At 51.1% G+C, this 19,503-nt stretch overlaps 1 protein-coding gene across 3 annotated transcripts in view; it reads right to left on the bottom strand.

The window, feature by feature from the left end:
• Positions 1–19,503, bottom strand: part of mn1b (meningioma 1b) — a 248,643-nt gene that overhangs the window by 103,354 nt on the left and 125,786 nt on the right. Inside the window, exon 2 of one of the 3 annotated variants that reach the window (XM_038780965.1) lies at positions 11,007–11,124. The exons of the other annotated variants lie outside the window; for them this stretch is intronic. Within the exon in view, the coding sequence (XP_038636893.1) occupies positions 11,018–11,124 (107 nt within the window). The 3' untranslated portion in view covers positions 11,007–11,017. The remainder of the gene's footprint in view (positions 1–11,006; positions 11,125–19,503) is intronic. 3 annotated transcript variants of the gene reach the window in all.

Raw genomic sequence — 19,503 nt, 5'->3', positions numbered from 1 at the left:
CAATGCTGCCGATGTTCTCACCAATGGCCTGCTGAGACTGAGCCATCACCTGGGCAATGCTGCCGATGCTCTCAGTGATGGCCTGCTGAGACTGAGCCATCGCCTGGGCAATGCCGCCGATGCTCTCAGTGATGGCCTGCTGGGACTGGGCCATCACCTGGGCAATGCCGCCGATGCTCTCAGCGATGGCCTGCTGAGTCTGAGCCATCGCCTGGGCAATGCTGCCGATGCTCTCAGTGATGGCCTGCTGAGACTGAGCCATCACCTGGGCAATGCCGCCGATGCTCTCAGCGATGGCCTGCTGAGAATGAGCCATCACCTGGGCAATGCTGCCGATGCTCTCAGTGATGGCCTGCTGAGACTGAGCCATCACCTGGGCAATGCCGCCGATGCTGTCAGTGATGGTCTGCTGAGACTGAGCCATCACCTGGGCAATGCCGCCGATGCTGTCAGCGATGGTCTGCTGCGTCTGAGCCATCACCTGGGCAATGCCGCCGATGTTCTCACCAATGGCCTGCTGAGTCTGAGCCATCGCCTGGGCAATGCCACCGATGCTCTCAGCGATGGCCTGCTGCGTCTGAGCCATCACCTGGGCAATGCTGCCAATGTTCTCACCAATGGCCTGCTGAGTCTGAGCCATCGCCTGGGCAATGCCGCCGATGCTCTCAGCGATAGCCTGCTGCGTCTGAGCCATCGCCTGGGCAATGCCGCCGATGCTCTCAGCGATAGCCTGCTGAGACTGAGCCATCACCTGGGCAATGCTGCCGATGCTCTCAGCGATGGCCTGCTGAGACTGAGCCATCACCTGGGCAATGCTGCCGATGCTCTCAGCGATGGCCTGCTGAGTCTGAGCCATCGCCTGGGCAATGCTGCCGATGCTCTCAGTGATGGCCTGCTGAGACTGAGCCATCGCCTGGGCAATGCCGCCGATGCTCTCAGTGATGGCCTGCTGAGACTGAGCCATCACCTGGGCAATGCCGCCGATGCTGTCAGTGATGGCCTGCTGAGACTGAGCCATCACCTGGGCAATGCCGCCGATGCTCCCAGCGATGGCCTGCTGAGTCTGAGCCATCGCCTGGGCAATGCCGCCGATGCTCTCAGTGATGGTCTGCTGAGTCTGAGCCATCACCTGGGCAATGCCGCCGATGCTGTCAGCGATAGCCTGCTGAGACTGAGCCATCACCTGGGCAATGCCGCCGATGCTCTCAGCGATGGCCTGCTGCGTCTGAGCCATCACCTGGGCAATGCCGCCGATGCTCTCAGCGATGGCCTGCTGCGTCTGAGCCATCACCTGGGCAATGCCGCCGATGCTCTCAGCGATGGCCTGCTGCGTCTGAGCCATCACCTGGGCAATGCCGCCGATGCTCTCAGCGATGGCCTGCTGAGTCTGAGCCATCACCTGGGCAATGCTGCCGATGTTCTCACCAATAGCCTGCTGCGTCTGAGCCATCACCTGGGCAATGCTGCCGATGTTCTCACCAATGGCCTGCTGAGTCTGAGCCATCACCTGGGCAATGCCGCCGATGCTCTCAGCGATGGCCTGCTGAGACTGAGCCATCACCTGGGCAATGCCGCCGATGCTCTCAGCGATGGCCTGCTGAGACTGAGCCATCACCTGGGCAATGCCGCCGATGCTCTCAGCGATGGTCTGCTGCGTCTGAGCCATCACCTGGGCAATGCCGCCGATGCTCTCAGCGATAGCCTGCTGCGTCTGAGCCATCACCTGGGCAATGCCGCCGATGCTCTCAGCGGTGGCCTGCTGAGTCTGAGCCATCACCTGGGCAATGCCGCCGATGCTCTCAGCGGTGGCCTGCTGAGTCTGAGCCATCACCTGGGCAATGCCGCCGATGCTCTCAGCAATAGTCTGCTGAGACTCGGCTAGACTGCGGAGCACGGTTGAGATATCCAGTTGGCTCTGGCACATGGCTGCCTGTGAGAGGACGGCCCTGTCCTGGGCCACGGATGACGCGTGCACATGAAGCCCCCCTGACCCATGGCCGAAACCGTCGCACCCATTGCCTCCACCGCGGACGCCACCTGTGCAGTGTCGGCCTGGGTGGCAGCCATGACCAGCACCACTCCCTGCTCCTGGACGTGGATGGACTCCTCCATCTGTGTCTGCAATTGCTGGAGGCTGGCCGTCATCCCGTCGTCTAGCCCCTGGATTTGTAACTGTATCGGGTCTATTGGTGGGACTGGAAAGTCCAGGAACCCGGGAACCGCCTGGGCGGCAGGTGGTTGCTCCGGCAGTCCGGCCCCTCGGCTGCTCCTACCTCCACCTGCTGTACCGGTGCGGCTGTGTGGTGCGCACCAGTGTGTGTCCCAGAAGCGTCATCACTAAAGTGGCCAACCGAGACGCGAATCTCTGCGATGGTGGGGGGTGTGGGTGAGTGCAGTGACGCCAAGTCAGGGTAGTCATCGGTCCCAGAGTCATGTGGTTCCTGCGTCAACCCTTGGGGCGGTGTTCTTTCTTTTTCCCCCATCTGAGAGGCACTGTCCGGTCTGTCCGTCACCTGTGTGTCACTGTCCTGGCTTGACGTCCTCTGTGCGTCACAGTCCTGGCTGTCGTGCGTGTCAGTGTCCATCATCCCCATTTCGGGGCTGTCGCCGTCCTGGGTGTCCGTCCTTTGTTCATCACTGTCCTGGGTCTCTGTCCACTGTACGTCCGACTGCTGTGTCAGAGTGACGGAGGAAGGCCTTCGTTGCCGTCTGCTCTCCCGCCGTGGCGTCCGTCCCTGGGGGCACTTGGACCTGGCACTTGTGTGGTCCGAGCAGCTCCAGACGGTCCGGGACGATCTGCGGCAGGCCCTAAAACACACTATGCAGCATGTATCATTACACACACGGACTGGAGTGAGGAGTTGTGCTGGGGGGGGGGGTGGAGGTTGGGTTGAGGGTGAGTGCTGGGAGGGCGGGGGGAGGGGGGAGGGTGTAGACAGGCAGGGTACTCACTTTTTAAAAAAATTTAGAGCACTCAATTCATTTTTTTCCAATGAAGGGGCAATTTAGTGTGTTCAATCCACCTACCCTGCACATCTTTGGGTTGTGGGGGCGAAACCCACGCAGACACGGGGAGAATGAGCAACACCACACGAACAGTGACCCAGAGTCGGGACCGAACCTGGGACCTCGGCGCCGTGAGACTGCAGTGCTACCACCGCGCCATCGTGCTGCCCAGGGGACTCTCACTTGCTGGTGCGCCTCCGATCTGGCAAGGGGCAGTGCCCTCTGCTCGTGTACTGTGAGGGGGTGCAGTACAGGTGACCCCCCTCCAGTTCTTGCACGCTCCCTGTGGTTGTGGGCATTCTACTCCCGGGAGGGAGGGGCAGCAAAGCATCAGAGTTAGTTGGTACACAGCATCCCGCGCAGGTGCCGCCTATATGATGACATGGGAGCACTGGGCACCCAGCCACGGCGACTCTCAGGGGTATGCAGCCTAATAGGGTCAAGTGGGGGTTTGGCAACTCTCCTGGATGGGGGGGGCGGCGTTTGGTCATATGGGTAGGGGTTGGGTGGTGCCAGGGGCACGTCTCGGCGTACTCACCCCGGCTACCCTCGTCAGGTCGTGCATCTTCTTGCGGCGCTGCTCGGCCATCCGTGGGGTTTGCCCCACCGTGCTTACCGCAACGTCCACCTCACGCCAATTCCTCCGCACTGTGCGGGCAGGGTGCTGGTGGCCACGTCGATGGCACAGGATCGCCCTCCTATCTTCCACCGTGTCCAGCAGCGTTTCGAGGTCATGGTCACGGAACCTCGGGGCGGCATGGCGGAGGGCGCCCACCTCGCCGGACTCGTGACTTTGCGGCACTCGCGCAAATTTTAAGCGACTCGGCGCAGCATCATCGGACCGTCGCACAAATGTCGTCGCTATGGCGCCAGGCCCCCCGCACTTTGCGACGCGCCCGTGCTGGCCCCTTTTGTGGGCCAGAATACGTTGTCGGATCGGGCCTCTGACGCCATCGTAAAACGGGACGGCGTTTACGACGGCGCGGGGATTCCGCCGCGGGATGGGAGAATCCTGCCCGCGATCCCAGAGCTTCAGGGCCAGGATGGTAAAGACATCAAATGGGCGCGATCCTCCAGCCATGCTGCACCAGAAAAGCATTTTGCCATGGCGCAGCGTAGCTGGTGAAAGCCGGAAGACCCCGGGATCTAACCGGCTTGTAACGCCTCGCGAGAAGTTGCAAGGTGAATCCCGCTCACAATGGGCAGGGTCACGTTTTTGGCGAATCTGCACATTCCCAAGGGATTCAATCCCTTTGCCTCAGAGACCTCGGGTGAGCGACGTTTGGTACTGGCCCCCACAAACGGGGACCAGACAGAATGGCACTTGTGGGGGTCTCCAAGGGGCTGGGAGGACCGCAGCTGCTTGCCCTTTTGCAGCGTGGTGCCCTGGCACTACTGCTGACACCTGAGCACCCTGGCAATGCCAGCCTGGCACCCAGGCAGTCCCACTTGGGTGCCAGCTTGGCACTGCCCAGGTGGAACTGCCAGTGTACCAGGTTGGCACTGCTAAGCTGGTATTTTTCGCACGTGTACGATTGGGCTGGAGTTGCTCAGTGTTGGGGTGTGTGGGGGTTGGGGGGAGGTGGTTCGGGACCCATCCATATTGCCCAGGCTGGGGGGTGGTTGGGGATTTTTTTGTGGGCCTCAGAGATCAGGGCGATATTTTAAAATGGCATCCCTATCGCTCGTTACAACAGGGAGTTTGGCGAACGGAGATCCCCATTGTTAAAAAACGAGGCTATGTGTGGCCTCAGCCATGCATACCCGTTCAGGTCCCTTATTCAATGCGAGTCACGTTGAATAACCAAACGTTGCTCGGCACTGTGAGAAACATACGGCTAAAAGCGCTCGCTCGAGGACTTTGCTCCGTTTTGGGAAGATTGCAATTAGAGGGTGCAATTTAACGGGGAAAGAAACACAGACCCCCCTTGTGGGCCCGTTTAGCGGGTGTTTACCAGCGCTTTCAGCGCCGAGAATAACCCTGCTATTAAACGCGACTCTGTTCTTTTTGTTGGGCCTCGGCGAGGAAGGCCCCTGCCGAGGCTGCACTTATTTTCATTTCCTTCACTGAGGAGTTCAACTCTCCAGTGCAGGAAGAGATTGGGGTGCCATTTTTAAATGCTTCCCCTATCTCTTGTGCCCCCCCCCCCAACGTGACCCCCCCCCCCCCCCCCGCCAATGCTGCAACTTTCCGATTAAGGGGTTCTCGAGTCCACCTCACCCCACTTCAGAAGGGCAGGGCATCCCCGGGCCTGATCCTTGGCACGGGCAAGATGCCGCCTGGGCAGTTTCGCACTGCAAGCCTGAAAGTGCCACCTGGGCTCCCAGGGTGGCACCTAAGTGGCACTGCCAAGGTGCCAAGTTAGCAGTGCCAAGATGCCTGGGTGGCATCAGCAGTGCCAGGGTACCAGCCTTCCCAGGGGCCAACTATCCAGGGGCCACCGATCACCTGGGAGACCTTCCCATTTTTAAAATAAATTTAGATTACCAAATTATTTGTTTTCCAATTCAGGGCGGCACGGTGGCACAGTTGTTAGTACTGCTGCCTCACAACTCCAGGGTCCCAGGTTCAATTCTGGCCTCGGATGACAGTCTGTGTGGAGTTTGCACTTACCCCACGTGTGTGCGTGGGTTTCCTCCGGGTGTTCCGATTTCGTTCCACAGTCCAAGGATGTGCAGGTTAGGTGGATTGGCCATGCTAAATTGCCCCTTAGTGTTAAAAAGGTTAGGTTGGATTTCTGGGCTGGCACAGGGCAGGGGTTAGGAGGTTGAGGGACCTGTTTGTGGAGGGGAGGTTCGCGAGCTTGGGGGAGTTAGAGGGGAAGTTTGGGCTCCCCCCGGGGAACATGTTTAGGTACATGCAAGTTAGGGCGTTGGATCCAGGGTCAAGCCCGGCTGGGGACTCGCAATTTTTGGGGATGCAGTGGAGCCGGGAGTGCAGGAGGCGAAAGAGGTCGGTGTTCTGGCCTTTGCGTCCCTAGTAGCCCGGCTGAGGATCTTGCTCCAATGGAAGGATGCGAGGCCCCCAAGCGTGGAGGCCTGGATCAATGATATGGCGGGGTTCATTAAATTGGAGAAGGTGAAATTTGCCCTGAGGGGATCAGTACAAGGGTTCTTTAGGCGGTGGCAGCCTTTCCTGGACTTCCTGGCGGAACGGTAGGGAAATAGGCCGGCAGCAGCAGCAACCCGGGGGGGGGGGGGGGGGGGGGGGGGGGTGGGGGGGGTTTGGATCGGTGGGAGGGAGAACTGAAAACTGTGTACATGGGTTTGTGGGATGTGGCGGGTGTTATCTCTTTCCCTTTTGTTGTTTGGGTGTTCTTTTGGTTCTTTCTTTTGTTTGTAGTTGCTTTTGAAGTTGGGTGAGTATTGTTCTTGGGGTGTTACCACGGTTGTTTTGTTAATAGAGTTGAGATGTTTATATTTTGTAAAAATTTCAATAAAAATTATTTTTTTTTAAAAAAAGGTTAGGTTGGGTTAAGGGGATAGGATGGAGGTGTGGGCTTAAGTAGGGTGCTCTTTCCAGACTTGATGGGCTGAGTGGCCTCCTTCTGCACTGTAAATTCAATGATTCTATGATGATACACCTACCCTGCACATCACTTTGGGTTGTGGGGACACGAGGGGAATGTGCAAACTCCACACAGACAGTGACCTGGGGCTGGGATCAAACCCGGGTCCTCGGCCCCATGATGCAGCAGTGCTAACATCTGCGCCACCATGCCGCCCTGTGGTAGACCTTCCCAAATGGACCGCCTGGTCCATGTTTGTGGAGACCAATGCTAAATAGAGTGTGGCCGGGGTCTCCAAGGTGAGGTCATTCGATCCCGGGCGCTGGGTAGATCCGGTTGAATATATTTAAGTGAGGCTAACTATGGGCGGGATCAGATCACGACGCCTCGCAAGATCCCATTAGATCTCATGAGGCATAACGAGCCGGGTAAATCGCACGAGAGGCCTCTTGCGCGATTTACCGGCTGTGACGCGTGCCTAGGTTGGGCCATTAGATTGCGCCCATAGCTGCCACTGGTGTTGCAAAAGATGGAAAGGATAGACACAAGGCCAGAATGGAGGGGTTCTCAAAGGGTTGTTGCAAGACGTCACTAAGACAGGGAGGGGTGAGATTGTGGAAGGATTTGAACACAAATGTTCCATATTTCACTACTGAGCACTGGGGTTGCTCGTAAGTTACATTAATGATTTATACTTTGAAATCAAGAACACAATTTTAAATTTGTGAAAGATACATGGAGTCAAAACTGAGCTGGACTGCAACTAGTTACAAGGGGCCATTAGTAAACTTGCAGAATGAACATACAGTTGATAAATTATTTTCAACATTGTTAAGTGAGAGGTTACTACATCTGGTAAGACGAATAATCGGGTCACTTATTACTTGGGGGGGGAAAAGAATCTAAATGGAACAAAGGAGCAAACGGACTTGGGTGTACAAATGCACAAACCACTAAACAAGTCGCAACACCGATTATTGAAACCATCTTTAAAAAGTAAATCAACTCTCGGGTTTATTTCTAGACAGATAGCATTGAATAATGAAGAAGTTATGCTAATAATTATGTTGTATCTTTGGATAGACCACAGTGCAATAACGTGTACAGTTCTATTCACCCTATTACAAAAAGGAATTGGATTGGATCGGATTGGTTTATTGTCACATGTACCGAGGTACAGTGAAAAGTATTCTGCGTGCAGCTCAAACAAATTATTCCGTACGTGAAAAGAAAATACATAATGGGGCAAACATAAAAGTACACAATGTAAATACATAGACCCAGGCCTTGGGTGAAGATGTGTAAAGAGATCAGATCAGTCCATAAATCCATCAGTCCATAAGAGGGTCTTTTCGGAGTCTGGTAACAGCAGGGAAGAAGCTGTTTTTGAATGTATTAATGCGTTTTCTCAGACTTTTGTATCTCCTGCCTGATGGAAGAAGTTGGAAGAGTGAGTTAGCAGGCTGGGAGGGATCTTTGATTATGCTGCCCGCTTTCCCAAGGCAGCGGGAGGTGTAGACAGAGTCAATGGATGGGAGGTGAGTTTGTGTGATGGTCTGGGCTATGTCCACGACTCTCTGTAGTTCCTTCCGGTCTTGGGCTGAGCAGTTGCCATACCAGGCTGTGAGGCAGCAGACAGGATGCTTTCTATGGTGCACCTGTAAAAGTTGGTAAGAGTCAGTGTGGACATGCTGAATTTCCTTCGCTTCCTGAGGATGTATAGGCGCTATTGTGCTTTCTTGGTCATAGCATCAGTACAGCAGTACTGGAGAAGCTGCAAGAGAGATTCACAAGGATGACACCAAATATGTGAATTTATACCAATTAGGAATGAACTGACTGGTCATGTTTCTATTAAAGAAGGACAGAGGGATGACCGAATAGAGGTTATTTTATAATGCAAGATGAGAGTGGGCACTTGAGTATTCTTGTGAGGAAGAGCAAAATTAGGACCATCAATAAAAGATCATCACCAAGAGATCAAATAGGAAATTTGGAAGAAACTTCTTTACCCGGATGATGTGAAGCTTGGTGCCACATGAAGAAGAATGAATGAGATGAATGGCAGAGATGTATTTAAGGGGAGACTAGATATGCATGTGAGGGAGAAGGGAGCATAGAGTTATGAGAGGAGGTTTGAATGGGGAATAAACTGGTCTGGACTGATTGGGTTAAATAGCCTGTTTCTGTGCTATTTTCTTTCTAATTCTATGCGCTGTTCCAAGTTTACTGATCTCCAATCAAGCAACAGGAGAATCATTCAATTGACCTCCCAGCCCCTGGGTTTTTAGTTGCTTATGACGTCCAGCAAATTCTGCACTAGAAAATGAGTGAGTGTTGGTGAAGTGTGCGTTCAGGTCTGATTTCTATGTCATCCTTGGGTAGTTGTAACTTTGGGCGAGGTATCAAAGGTCGTATAATCAGATTCTATCCGTTTGGGAGAGGAATCAGGAGAAGACTGGCAATAAATAATAAGACAAGAATAAGGGAAGGTTCACAATGCAACCAGCATCAAACCAGCCTGAGAGTTGAGAGGAATCAGGAGTGTTGGTGGCATACTTGAAGCTTAGAACAAAGAAGGGAGGAAAGTTCGCAGTACCATTGACCATATAGTATTAAAGGCAAGAGATAAAGAGAGACAAAACAAGCGATATATCGGAGAAAGGAGAGCAATCAGAGACTAGAGTGCAAAATGGATTGTCCTACACGGTTCTCACATTCCCATACAAATTACTTGGAACTTGGTCTTGACTTCAGTCTGGTGTGCAGTTGGTTACTTTCGTCCATGTGACCATTTGGCCAACAATCTCATTGAAGATTTGAGCCCAAGGGGTCAATAAAGTAAACAGCACTGAACGCAAGGGGACTGACAGCAATAAAGATATTAATTACGTGAAACCTTTACTGCTTAAGAGAGGCCTTTGTTGCTGCAGCGAAGCTGATTTATAAGCAGGGTCATCAGTAAACACATTACTGCACTGAGACGTAAATAATTTTAAAAAGGAAAGCTCTCTCAATCGAAGCTCCACTGCCCTAACACTTTTTTCCCTCAGGTACAGATTGATCCTATCAAACCTGACCTCTCATAAATATGTTTTCTTGCTCCATTTTCTTGAGCTCCAACCAGTATATTGGATTTTCTTTTTTTTTTCATTTTACAACTGTATGAGCCCTGATAGCACAAGAAGAGTTCAGTTTGGACGAATATTCTATTATTTAATACAAGTTTTCAAGCCTATGCTCGAAAGGAGAGGTGGTTTCATTAATGTTTATTTACAGCTCGCTCTCCCGTGGGACTAACTGTTCCATCCGGTGTAGAGCCAAACCATACAGATCAGGAAGGCCAACCCTTGAACTGTGTTTCATTGGCTGGGCGTCAGCATGGATGAAAGTATTGGACAGGATTCCCACCACTGATGGCCCTTCAGTGAACGTGTGTATAAGCTGACAACCAGATCCTGGATCAGGCTCAGCTCTGAAGCAGCTCAGAATCCAGTAGCCTACCCTATGTCACATTCCAAAACCCAGGACCACGTGCTGAGGGATGCACTAAACCTTGGGGCAGCCACCACAGAGGGACAAAGGGGGAAGGTCACTGCCTATGACCTTTCAACCCATAGTGTACCGAGGGGAGGGGAATTGTATGGAAACCCTCGGACTGTATGACCCACACTGAACGTATACGGTGAATATTACCTATATCACAATTGCACTGAAGTACCTCAGAGTGCAACTTGATCAATGTAGACAACTTAAATGCCATTGCACCTTTTGTCGTGACCATTTTGAAATGTCTGGAGTGTTCCTTTGACTGTATTGAAACACCTCAGAGTGCAGGATAATCTGTGCAGGAAACGTGAATATTATTGCACTTTCTGTCATGGCCATTTTGAAATGTTTGGAATATTCTTTCAGATATTGTACAAAGTATATTTTTGTAACAGAAAAAATATTGGCACTTGCGTGAGGTGCCAGATGATGCCTAATGCTTATGGAAATGCTGTACAAGTGCTTATCAGTGCTCTCAGTGAAGTAACAAGAAAAATGAAAGGCAGCAAAGTGCATTTGGACAATAAGTTTGAACATGGCAAGTTGATATGGGCTTGGCAGAGAAATACTTTAAACTGAAAACCTGTCACATTGAGAAAAATGCACCTGGCCCAAATGTTAGATGTAAAGACGTCAAGATGGTGTTTGGTTCTCCAGCAAAGAGAGGACTTTGACCACAGCATCAACAGCAAACAGGGTATTTCTATATATACTACAGGAAACCCGACCCCAAAGTAGCAATAGGGGCGGTTTAGCACAGGGCTAAATCGCTGGCTTTGAAAGCAGACCAAGGCAGGCCAGCAGCACGGTTCAATTCCCGTGCCAGCCTCCCCGAACAGGCGCCGGGAATGTGGCGACTAGGGGCTTTTCACAGTAACTTCATTTGAAGCCGACTTGTGACAATAAGCGATTTTCATTTCATTTTCAATAACTTGCACTTACTTTTACTGTTGTCAAATTGATGAGGAGGCTTTTGAGAAGGTTTGTGAAATGGGGAGATCAGCAGCAAGATTGGGGGTTCCGAAGAATGAAGCTGTAAGATGGCTGAAGACTCTAAGTGCTAGAGTAAAGGAAGAAAGAGAATGAAGAACTTGCATTGCAGGCACTTTCACAAACTCAGTCCATCCCCAGAACCTCAAAAAACCATTCAAATACTCTTGAAGTGTCGTCGCTGTTTTCATGTTGGAATGAAGGTTAACGGATGCATTCCATATCCATGGATAGGTTCATAGAAAGTAGAATCTGTGATATAAATGTGATGAAGCAATCAACTTCAGCCACAACTTAAAGCAGTCCATTTGACAAACACAGAAAGAAAAATAGAAGCCCCACCAAAGGTAATTTATCACAGGGAACAATCTTTTAAAAAGAGATCAGTGTTTTGCACATTGCTCCTGCCCAGATGCAGAGCCCTGCTGCACATTATCTCTGAAAATGTTTCTCCTCCCACTAAAGGATTTCAGCTAACGGGAATGAGCAGCAAAATCAATTTCACCGACTGTGCATCAGCAGGCCGAGCAACCATGCAATCGACTGACCTCCGCACACCCCACCAACCCACCCCCGCCCCCCAACGCCCACCCCCACAGAGAGTGAGCACAAGATCGATCCAACCTCGGAACAAGAGCCCAGATCAGTGCACAAAGCAGACCTGGATACATCAACACCCTTCGGTCTCGGTTACTGTTCGATAGATTACATTTCAAATCTCAACTCCCTCGTGCCTCAGTCAGCCGATACGCCACCCAATCTGGTCCTGAGCTCCGAGGATCAGGAAGGTCTCGGGTTCAATCCTCGAAATGTGTTATTAGCTGATTTCAGCTGGTGGGCTCCAAGTGGTGTCAACACCCCTAGATTAGGAAAGGAAATCAGCCAGAGCTACTTTTCTTGATGGCTCTCTAGTGATCCTTGACAGAATAGATAAATGCAGCATGTTGGGCAAGAATATAATCTGTGCCTGTCAAACTCTATCTTTCTGTTTTTGTTTTTCTGTCTTTATCTGTCTCGCTTCTTTCAAGATTGTTTGAAATCTCAGCATCTTATCTGACCCTGAGCTGAGCTTCAAGTCCAATACCTTCCATCGTAAAGTCTGCGTATTTCAATCTCCAGAATTATGTCCGGTTTCAACCCCACTGAACCCTCATCCAAGTCATTGCCACTTCCATGCTCTCCTGGTCACCTTCTCACTCCCATCTCCAGAAACACCAGCTCGTCTAAAACTCTCCTGTCTGTACCCTATCCTGGGACAAGTCTCCATTAGCCATTACCTCTGTCCTTGCTGACCTACACTGCTTCCCGACGTCGCAATGCTTCAAATTGAAATTCTGGTGCTTAAATCCCTTCAGAAGCTTGCATCTTACTCTCTCCCTCTCTCTCTAACTTGTTCCAATCCCCAACTCCATCCTTTCAATTTTACTGACTCTGGCTTTCTGTAAATTGCTCATAAGGCCCCATGCTCAGGCATTCCCTCACTTTTGCCTCGTCATCTCCCACCCCACCTTTGAGATCCACATTAAAACCCATCTGTTGGACCAAGCTTTTGGTTACCCTTCATTTTCTCCTCTCTTTTATTGCCTCCCTTCCTCTTCCCCTCCTCCGATCTCTGCCACAGTCTGCTTCTATTGGCCTGGATTTTGCCACAAACTTCGCGATTCCAAAGTCGGGTCCCTATGCACTGGCTGGGAGTGAAACCAGTGGAGCAACCGCCCTGGAAGCAGCTTCCGAGTTGACCGCCTCCATGCCCACCATCTAGTAAAGGGCGAGGTGAGCAGGTCGGAGACCCTGGGAACACCTCGACATGGAGGTGACCACACTAGCCTGCACAGCAGTAAGCAAATATGCTTTGGGCAACACGGTAGAACAGTGGTTAGCACTGTTGCTCCACAGAGGCAGGGTCCCGGGTTCGATTCCCAGCTTGGGTCACTGTCTGTGCAGATTCTGCATGTTCTCCCCGTGTCTGCGTGGGATTCCTCCGGGTGCTCCGGTTTCCTCCCACAAGTCCCGAAAGACGTGCTGTTAGGTGAATTAGACATTCTGAATTCTCCCTCTGTGTACCCAAGCAGGCGCCGGAAAGTGGTGACTAGGGGATTTTCACAGTAACTTCATTGCAGTGTTAATGTAAGCCTACCTGTGACAATAATAAAGATAATTATTAAAAATAAAAAGAATCCAGGCCAAAGATGCATATGGATGGAGGATAAATCCTTCCACTGGACTAGTCTCAGCCATTATTGCAGCCTCTTTTATACACACAACCCACTCTGTGTAGCATGGAGCCTCTATCTCTGATGCTATTCCCCCCCCCCCCCCCCCCCCACTACCTCCGAACTGCCACAGGGGGGCCATTTCTATTGAGTGAGGGGCTTTTGCACACAGTAGGGAGGTTAATTTGGACCTTAACCATGTTAATTAACTGCCCATCTTTTGATCAGGCAACCAATCCATGATATAAGCCTGCCTTGGGAAACGTCCTCGATGGCAGCAATGCACTAAGGGCTGTCCCGATGCGGCCCCCAGTTGCAAATCCGCCACCATCAGTTAGCCGGTTAAATACAGCCCTTTATGTCTGTTTCTATCTTTTCTCTTTCTAACACTCTGACTTACTCTGTTAATCCCCTTCCTCTAATTCTGGTTCTATCACTCCTGGCCTCTCTCCATCCGCATCTCTAAGTCTCCCATTTGCTCCATCTCACTCATTCCCTCTCTCTATCACTCTCCCCTTCACCTTTGAGCAAACTGTCTTTCTCTCACTCGTTTTCTCCTTCTGCTCTTCCATTTTGCTGCATTCACCAACTACTGTGGCAGCAAAACACGCTGAAAAGGGTTAATTTATTGAAAAGCCTTCAACCCCTCTGGGTTCACTGATATTTTCTATCAATGAATTATGCAGAACTCACCAGATAATGACCCACCAGGCAGAACTATTTAACAAAACCAGAAAAACAAAAAAAAAGTCAATCAATGCGGAGACTGAAATACTCCAGGGAAGCGATAGCAAGCACAGCTTGAGAGAGAAAGAAAATAGCATTGGGGAGGGGGAGGGTGGGAAGCAGCATCCCTTAACACCCCCCCCCCCCCCAACCACCCCCATGTGGTTTACAGCCAGAATTTATGAGTATAATTTAGATGGTAATTGAGTGCACTCAGTACTTACACCCGATGAATTACACTATGTACTTGATTTGTGTTTTGGTAAAATGATTCCCTCACTTACATAGGGTCAATCACACATGTACACAATCACACACACACATACAATCACACATGTGTATACATGTACATGTACAATCACACACACAAACACATGTGCACAGACACACAAACCGCCTCTTCCAAGATCATACGTAGCAGCAGAGCAGATTTGGACCCAACTAAACATTCAAAGAATGAACAGCAAAAAAAAGAGCAAGGTTAAACCATCACCATGAGGTTGCAAGAAATCAGCTATTCCTTTGCACACTAGGTACTATTCAAAATAAAACCAACTAAAGAGACAGAGGGAGAATTTGAAGGATTCAGGAGATCAAATGTGATTCAGATTAATCTAACTGGGCAGCGAGTGAATGTTAGCGGGGAGGGCACCTGCTGGGAGAGACTATCCTGGGGCTATTTATGAGTGAGACTGAAGAGATGTTCCCACCAGGCCTGTCTACGGACAAGTGCCCCCGGCATTTGAAGGGCTACACATGGGCGACTGCCCCAACACATTGATGTCCATGTCTTAGTATCACCGAGCTGCACAGCTCAGTGACAGGGAGAAAGAAAAATCCCTGCCCCTTGTTTTCCTTCCCTAATCTCAGCTGTGTTCTAACTGAATGACAGAACATGCTTGGCAGACTGAATGGCCTGTTCCTATCATTGCATAATACAGCTGCTTCCACTGGTTCAGTGAGTAAAAGCATCACCTGGTGTGACACTGGGTCACGCCAACTATGAATGTTCCAAAGTCAGCCCTTTGCCAGTGTTGTCAGTTGATCTCATTGTGACCAGCTACAGTTGACCATAGTGTTCCTGATTTACAAGACCTGGGGAACATCATCCAGGTTTCCCACTGACAATGACTAACCAATGACACCTACTGGAAAACGTATATCTGTTAACTGCCAGGTGAGAAAAGGATTAGATCAGTCTGTGATGCCCGATGCAGTGGAATACCTTCCAACAATTGCAGTCAAGGGACACTCAAGACGAATTGCTACTTCAGCAGAAGTATCGAAGGGGCAGCTGGCACCCCGAAAGAACCATCAGAAGAACTGGCAGAAAATTGGATCAGGATCAAGCCAGTTGTTTTTTTTAATGAAGGCCCAGGGCCTCACGGCGGTGCACTGGTTAGCACTGACGCCTCACAGCACCGAGGACCCGGGTTCGATCCCGGCCCTGGATCACTGTCCTTGAGAAGTTTGCACATTCTTCCTGTGTTTTCATGGGTTTCACCCCCACAACCCAAAGATGTGCAGGGTATGTGGATTGGCCACGCTAAATTGCCCCTTAATTGGAAAATATAATTAGGTACTCTAAATTTTTTTTTTAAATGTAGGCCCACACATACATATATACAGATATACTATGAGAATTTTACTATGGGCACACAGAGGGTTAAACCCTTGTGATAGTCAGCATCCCGAGAGTCCCGCTCTGCGACCCGACCTACCTGGTGATGAAAGAAAGAAAAATCCACGTGGAGGCCCGACCGTGGCCTACTTCAAGATCCGACCCCAGGAGCGCCCAGGGAGGGAACAGGGAGGGAGGGAACAGTTCACGGGACTCAGCCCAGCTTGCCTCAGGAAGCCCCTGCCCACAAACCAGGACCCCTGAAACGGCGGAGACCCTGCGCGAGGACCCAAACGCGCTGCAAGGTATTTCCGCACCCGCAGAACGCCGGGATTCATCTGGATCGCAAACATGCCCCCCTAGAAACCCCTCTACCTCAACCAGCGCCCGGGACCCTGCCAGACGCGACCCCCGATACGTAAACAGCGCCATGGTCCCCACCAGCGCACTGGACCCCGCCAGACGCAATCACCTACCATCCACAAGGGCTGACGTCTCCCATTGGATCCCAGGATCAACCAACTGCAGCCGCCGACCGAGGCAGCGAGGGAAACGCGGCAGTCTGCAGGTTAGACTGAAGCAACGCATTTTCAAGACCCCCCTCCCCGGCATACTCCTGGCAAACGTCCAAGCAATTGAAAACAAGCTGGATGAACTTAACGCCAGACTTACCTCTGAGGGGGAAGTGTGTGCTCTGTTTCACAGAGACATGGCTCACCCCCGCCTCACCAGACTGTGCCATACAACCTGAAGGCTTCTCAATTCACCGGGCGGATCGTACAGCGTCTTCAGGCAAAGCAAAGGGTGGAGGGGTTTGCCTCCTCATCAACTCCTCCTGGTGCTTGGATGTGGCGACCCTGGTGACCTACTGCTCCCCGGACCTGGAATACCTGTCCGTGAAGTGCCGCCCATACTATCTTCCACGTGAGTTCACTTCAGCCATTATCACAGCGGTCAACATCCCACCCCAGGCAGAAGTGAGGAAGGTGCTAGACGAACTGTAGACAGTTATTAACAACTACGAAACAGAACACCCGGAGGCCTTGTTCATCGTGGCCGGAGACTTCAACAAGACCAACATCAAGAGTGTACTGCCAAAATTCCACCAGCACATCTCCTGTCCCACCAGAGGCGACAACACTCTTGACCACTGCTACTCAAAAATCAAGGGCGCCTACCGTTCCATCCCCCGACCGCACTTTGGGAAATCAGACCATAAGACTGTGCTCCTTCTCCTGGCATACAAGCAGAAACTCAAGCGCGAAAATCCAGCTAAGAAGGTTGTGCAGTGCCGGTCCGAGGAGACAGAAGAGCTCTTACGTGACTGCTTAGAGACAGTGGACTGGTTCATATTTAAGAACTCAGCGACCAACTTAAATGAATATGCCACCACCATCACAGACTTCATCAGCAAATGTGTGGACGACTGCGTGCCAAAGAAAGCAGTACGTACGTTCCCCAACCGGAAACCATGGCTCAATCGCGAGATTGACTCCCTACTGAAGGACAGTTCTGAGGCATTCAAGGCAGACGACCCTGACCTATATAAGAAATCCAGGTACGACCTCCGCAAAGCCATCCAAGATGCCAAGAGAGAATATTAAACTAAGCTAAAGTCACAGACAGACTCTCGGCGGTTGTGGCAAGGACTAAACAACATAACAGTCTACAAAGCGAAGCCGAGCAGTATCTCTGGCAGCAGCGCACCCCTCTCCGATGAACTCAATGCATTCTATGTTCAGATCGAGAAGGTAACCAACAATCCACTGTCGAGTGCCCCAGCAGCCCATAATTCACCCATACCCACCATCACAGTTTCCGAAGTCAGATCGGCCTTCCTGAAAGTGAACCTTCGAAGGGCGACGGGCCCGGACGGGATCCCCGGTCGTGCACTCAGAGCCTGCGCGGACCAGCTGGCAGAGGTTTTCACAGACATCTTTAACCTGTCCCTACTCCACTCCGAGGTCCCCACCTGCTTCAAGAAGACCACCATCATACCGCTGCCAAAGAAGAACCAGGCAACGTGCCTCAATGACTACTGTCCAGTGGCCCTGACTTCAGTCATAATGAAGTGCTTCGAGAGGTTGATCATGAAGCGCATCAACTCCATACTCCCAGAATGCCTTGATCCACTGCAATTCGTATACTGTTGCAACCGGTCCACAGCAGTCATTTCCCTGGCCCTACACTCATCCCTAGAGCATCGCGAAAACAAGGAGTCCTACATCAGACTCCTATTTATTGACTGCAGTTCCGCCTTCAACACCATAATCCCAGCCAAGCTCATATCAAAGCTCCAAAACCTAGGACTTGGCTCTCCAATCTGCAACTGGATCCTCGATTTTCTGACCAACAGATCACAATCAGTAAGAATGAACACCAACACCTCCTCCACAATAGTCCTCAATACCGGGGCCCCGCAAAGCAGCGTACTTAGCCCCCTACTCTACTCCCTGTACACACACGATTACGTGGCAAAATTTGGTTCCAACTCCATCTACAAGTTTGCTGATGATACGACCATAGTGGGCCAGATCTCGAATAACGACGAGTCAGAATACAGGAAGGAGATAGAGAACCCAGTGGAGTTGTGCAGCGACATCAATCTCTCCCTCAATGCCAGAAAAACTAAAGAGCTGGTCATTGATTTCAGGAAGCAAAGTACTGTACACACTCCTGTCAGCATCAACGGGGCCGAGGTGGAGATGGTTAGCAGCTTCAATTCCTAGGGGTGCAGATCTCCAAAAATCTGTCCTGGTCCACCCACATCGAGGCTACCACCAAGAAAGCACAACAGCGCCTATACTTCCTCAGGAAACTAAGGAAATTCGGCATGTCCACAAGCATCCTATCGGGCTGCATCACAGCCTGGTATGGCAACTGCTCATTCAAGAAACTTCAGAGAGTCGTGAACACCGCCCAGTCCATCACACGAACCTGCCTCCCATCCATTGACTCTATCTACACCTCCCGCTACCTGGGGAAAGCGGGCAGCATAATCAAAGACTCCTCCCACCCGGCTTACACACTCTTCCAACTTCTTCCATCGGGCAGGAGGTACAGAAGTCTGAGAACACGCACGAACGGACTCAAAAACAGCTTCTTCCCCACTGTCACCAGACTCTTATGGATACACTAAACCCTGTATGCTTCATCCGATGCCGGTGCTTATGTAGTTACACTGTATATCTTGTGTTGCCCTATTATGTATTTTCTTTTATTCCCTTTTCTTCCCATGTACTTAATGATCTGTTGAGCTGCTCGCAGAAAAATACTTTTCACTGTACCTCGATTCACGTAACAATAAACAAATCCAATCCAATCCAACCAACAGTGTGACAACCAGCCACAAGGGCGCCACGCTGGTTAGCACTGCTGCCTCACAGCTCCAGGGACCCAGATTTAATTCCAGCCTCAGGTGACTGTCTGTGTGGAGTTTGCACTTTCTCTCCGTGTCTGCGTGGGTTTCCTCCGGGTGCTCCGTTTTCCTCCCACAGTCGAAAGATGTGCAGGCTAGGTGGATTGGCCATGCTAAAATTGCCCCTTGGTGCCTAAAGGTTAGGTGGGGTTACAGGGTTACGGGGATAGGGCGGAGATGTGGGCTTAAGTAGAGTGCTCTTTCCAAGGGCCAGTGCAGACTCGATGGGCCAAATGGCCTCTTTCTGCACTGTAAATTCTATAATTCAAAGATGTGTAGTTTGGGTTGTGGGGATAGGGCGGGGGAATGGGCCACGGTCGGGTGCTCTTTCTGAGGGTCACTCGATGGGCCGAATGGCATCCTTTGCACCATCGGGATTCTAATCACAAGTTTCAAGTCATTTCTTAATCCAGAAAACTATTCTCGATTGTCAGAAAGCTGCACCCTCTGAGAACACCTGAGATCAGCTTA

This window comes from Scyliorhinus canicula, chromosome 1, assembly GCF_902713615.1.
Source record: "Scyliorhinus canicula chromosome 1, sScyCan1.1, whole genome shotgun sequence".
Lineage (NCBI taxonomy): Eukaryota > Metazoa > Chordata > Chondrichthyes > Carcharhiniformes > Scyliorhinidae > Scyliorhinus > Scyliorhinus canicula.
Note: the sequence above shows the minus strand (reverse complement) of the source record. Positions and strands in the feature narration are given on the sequence as shown.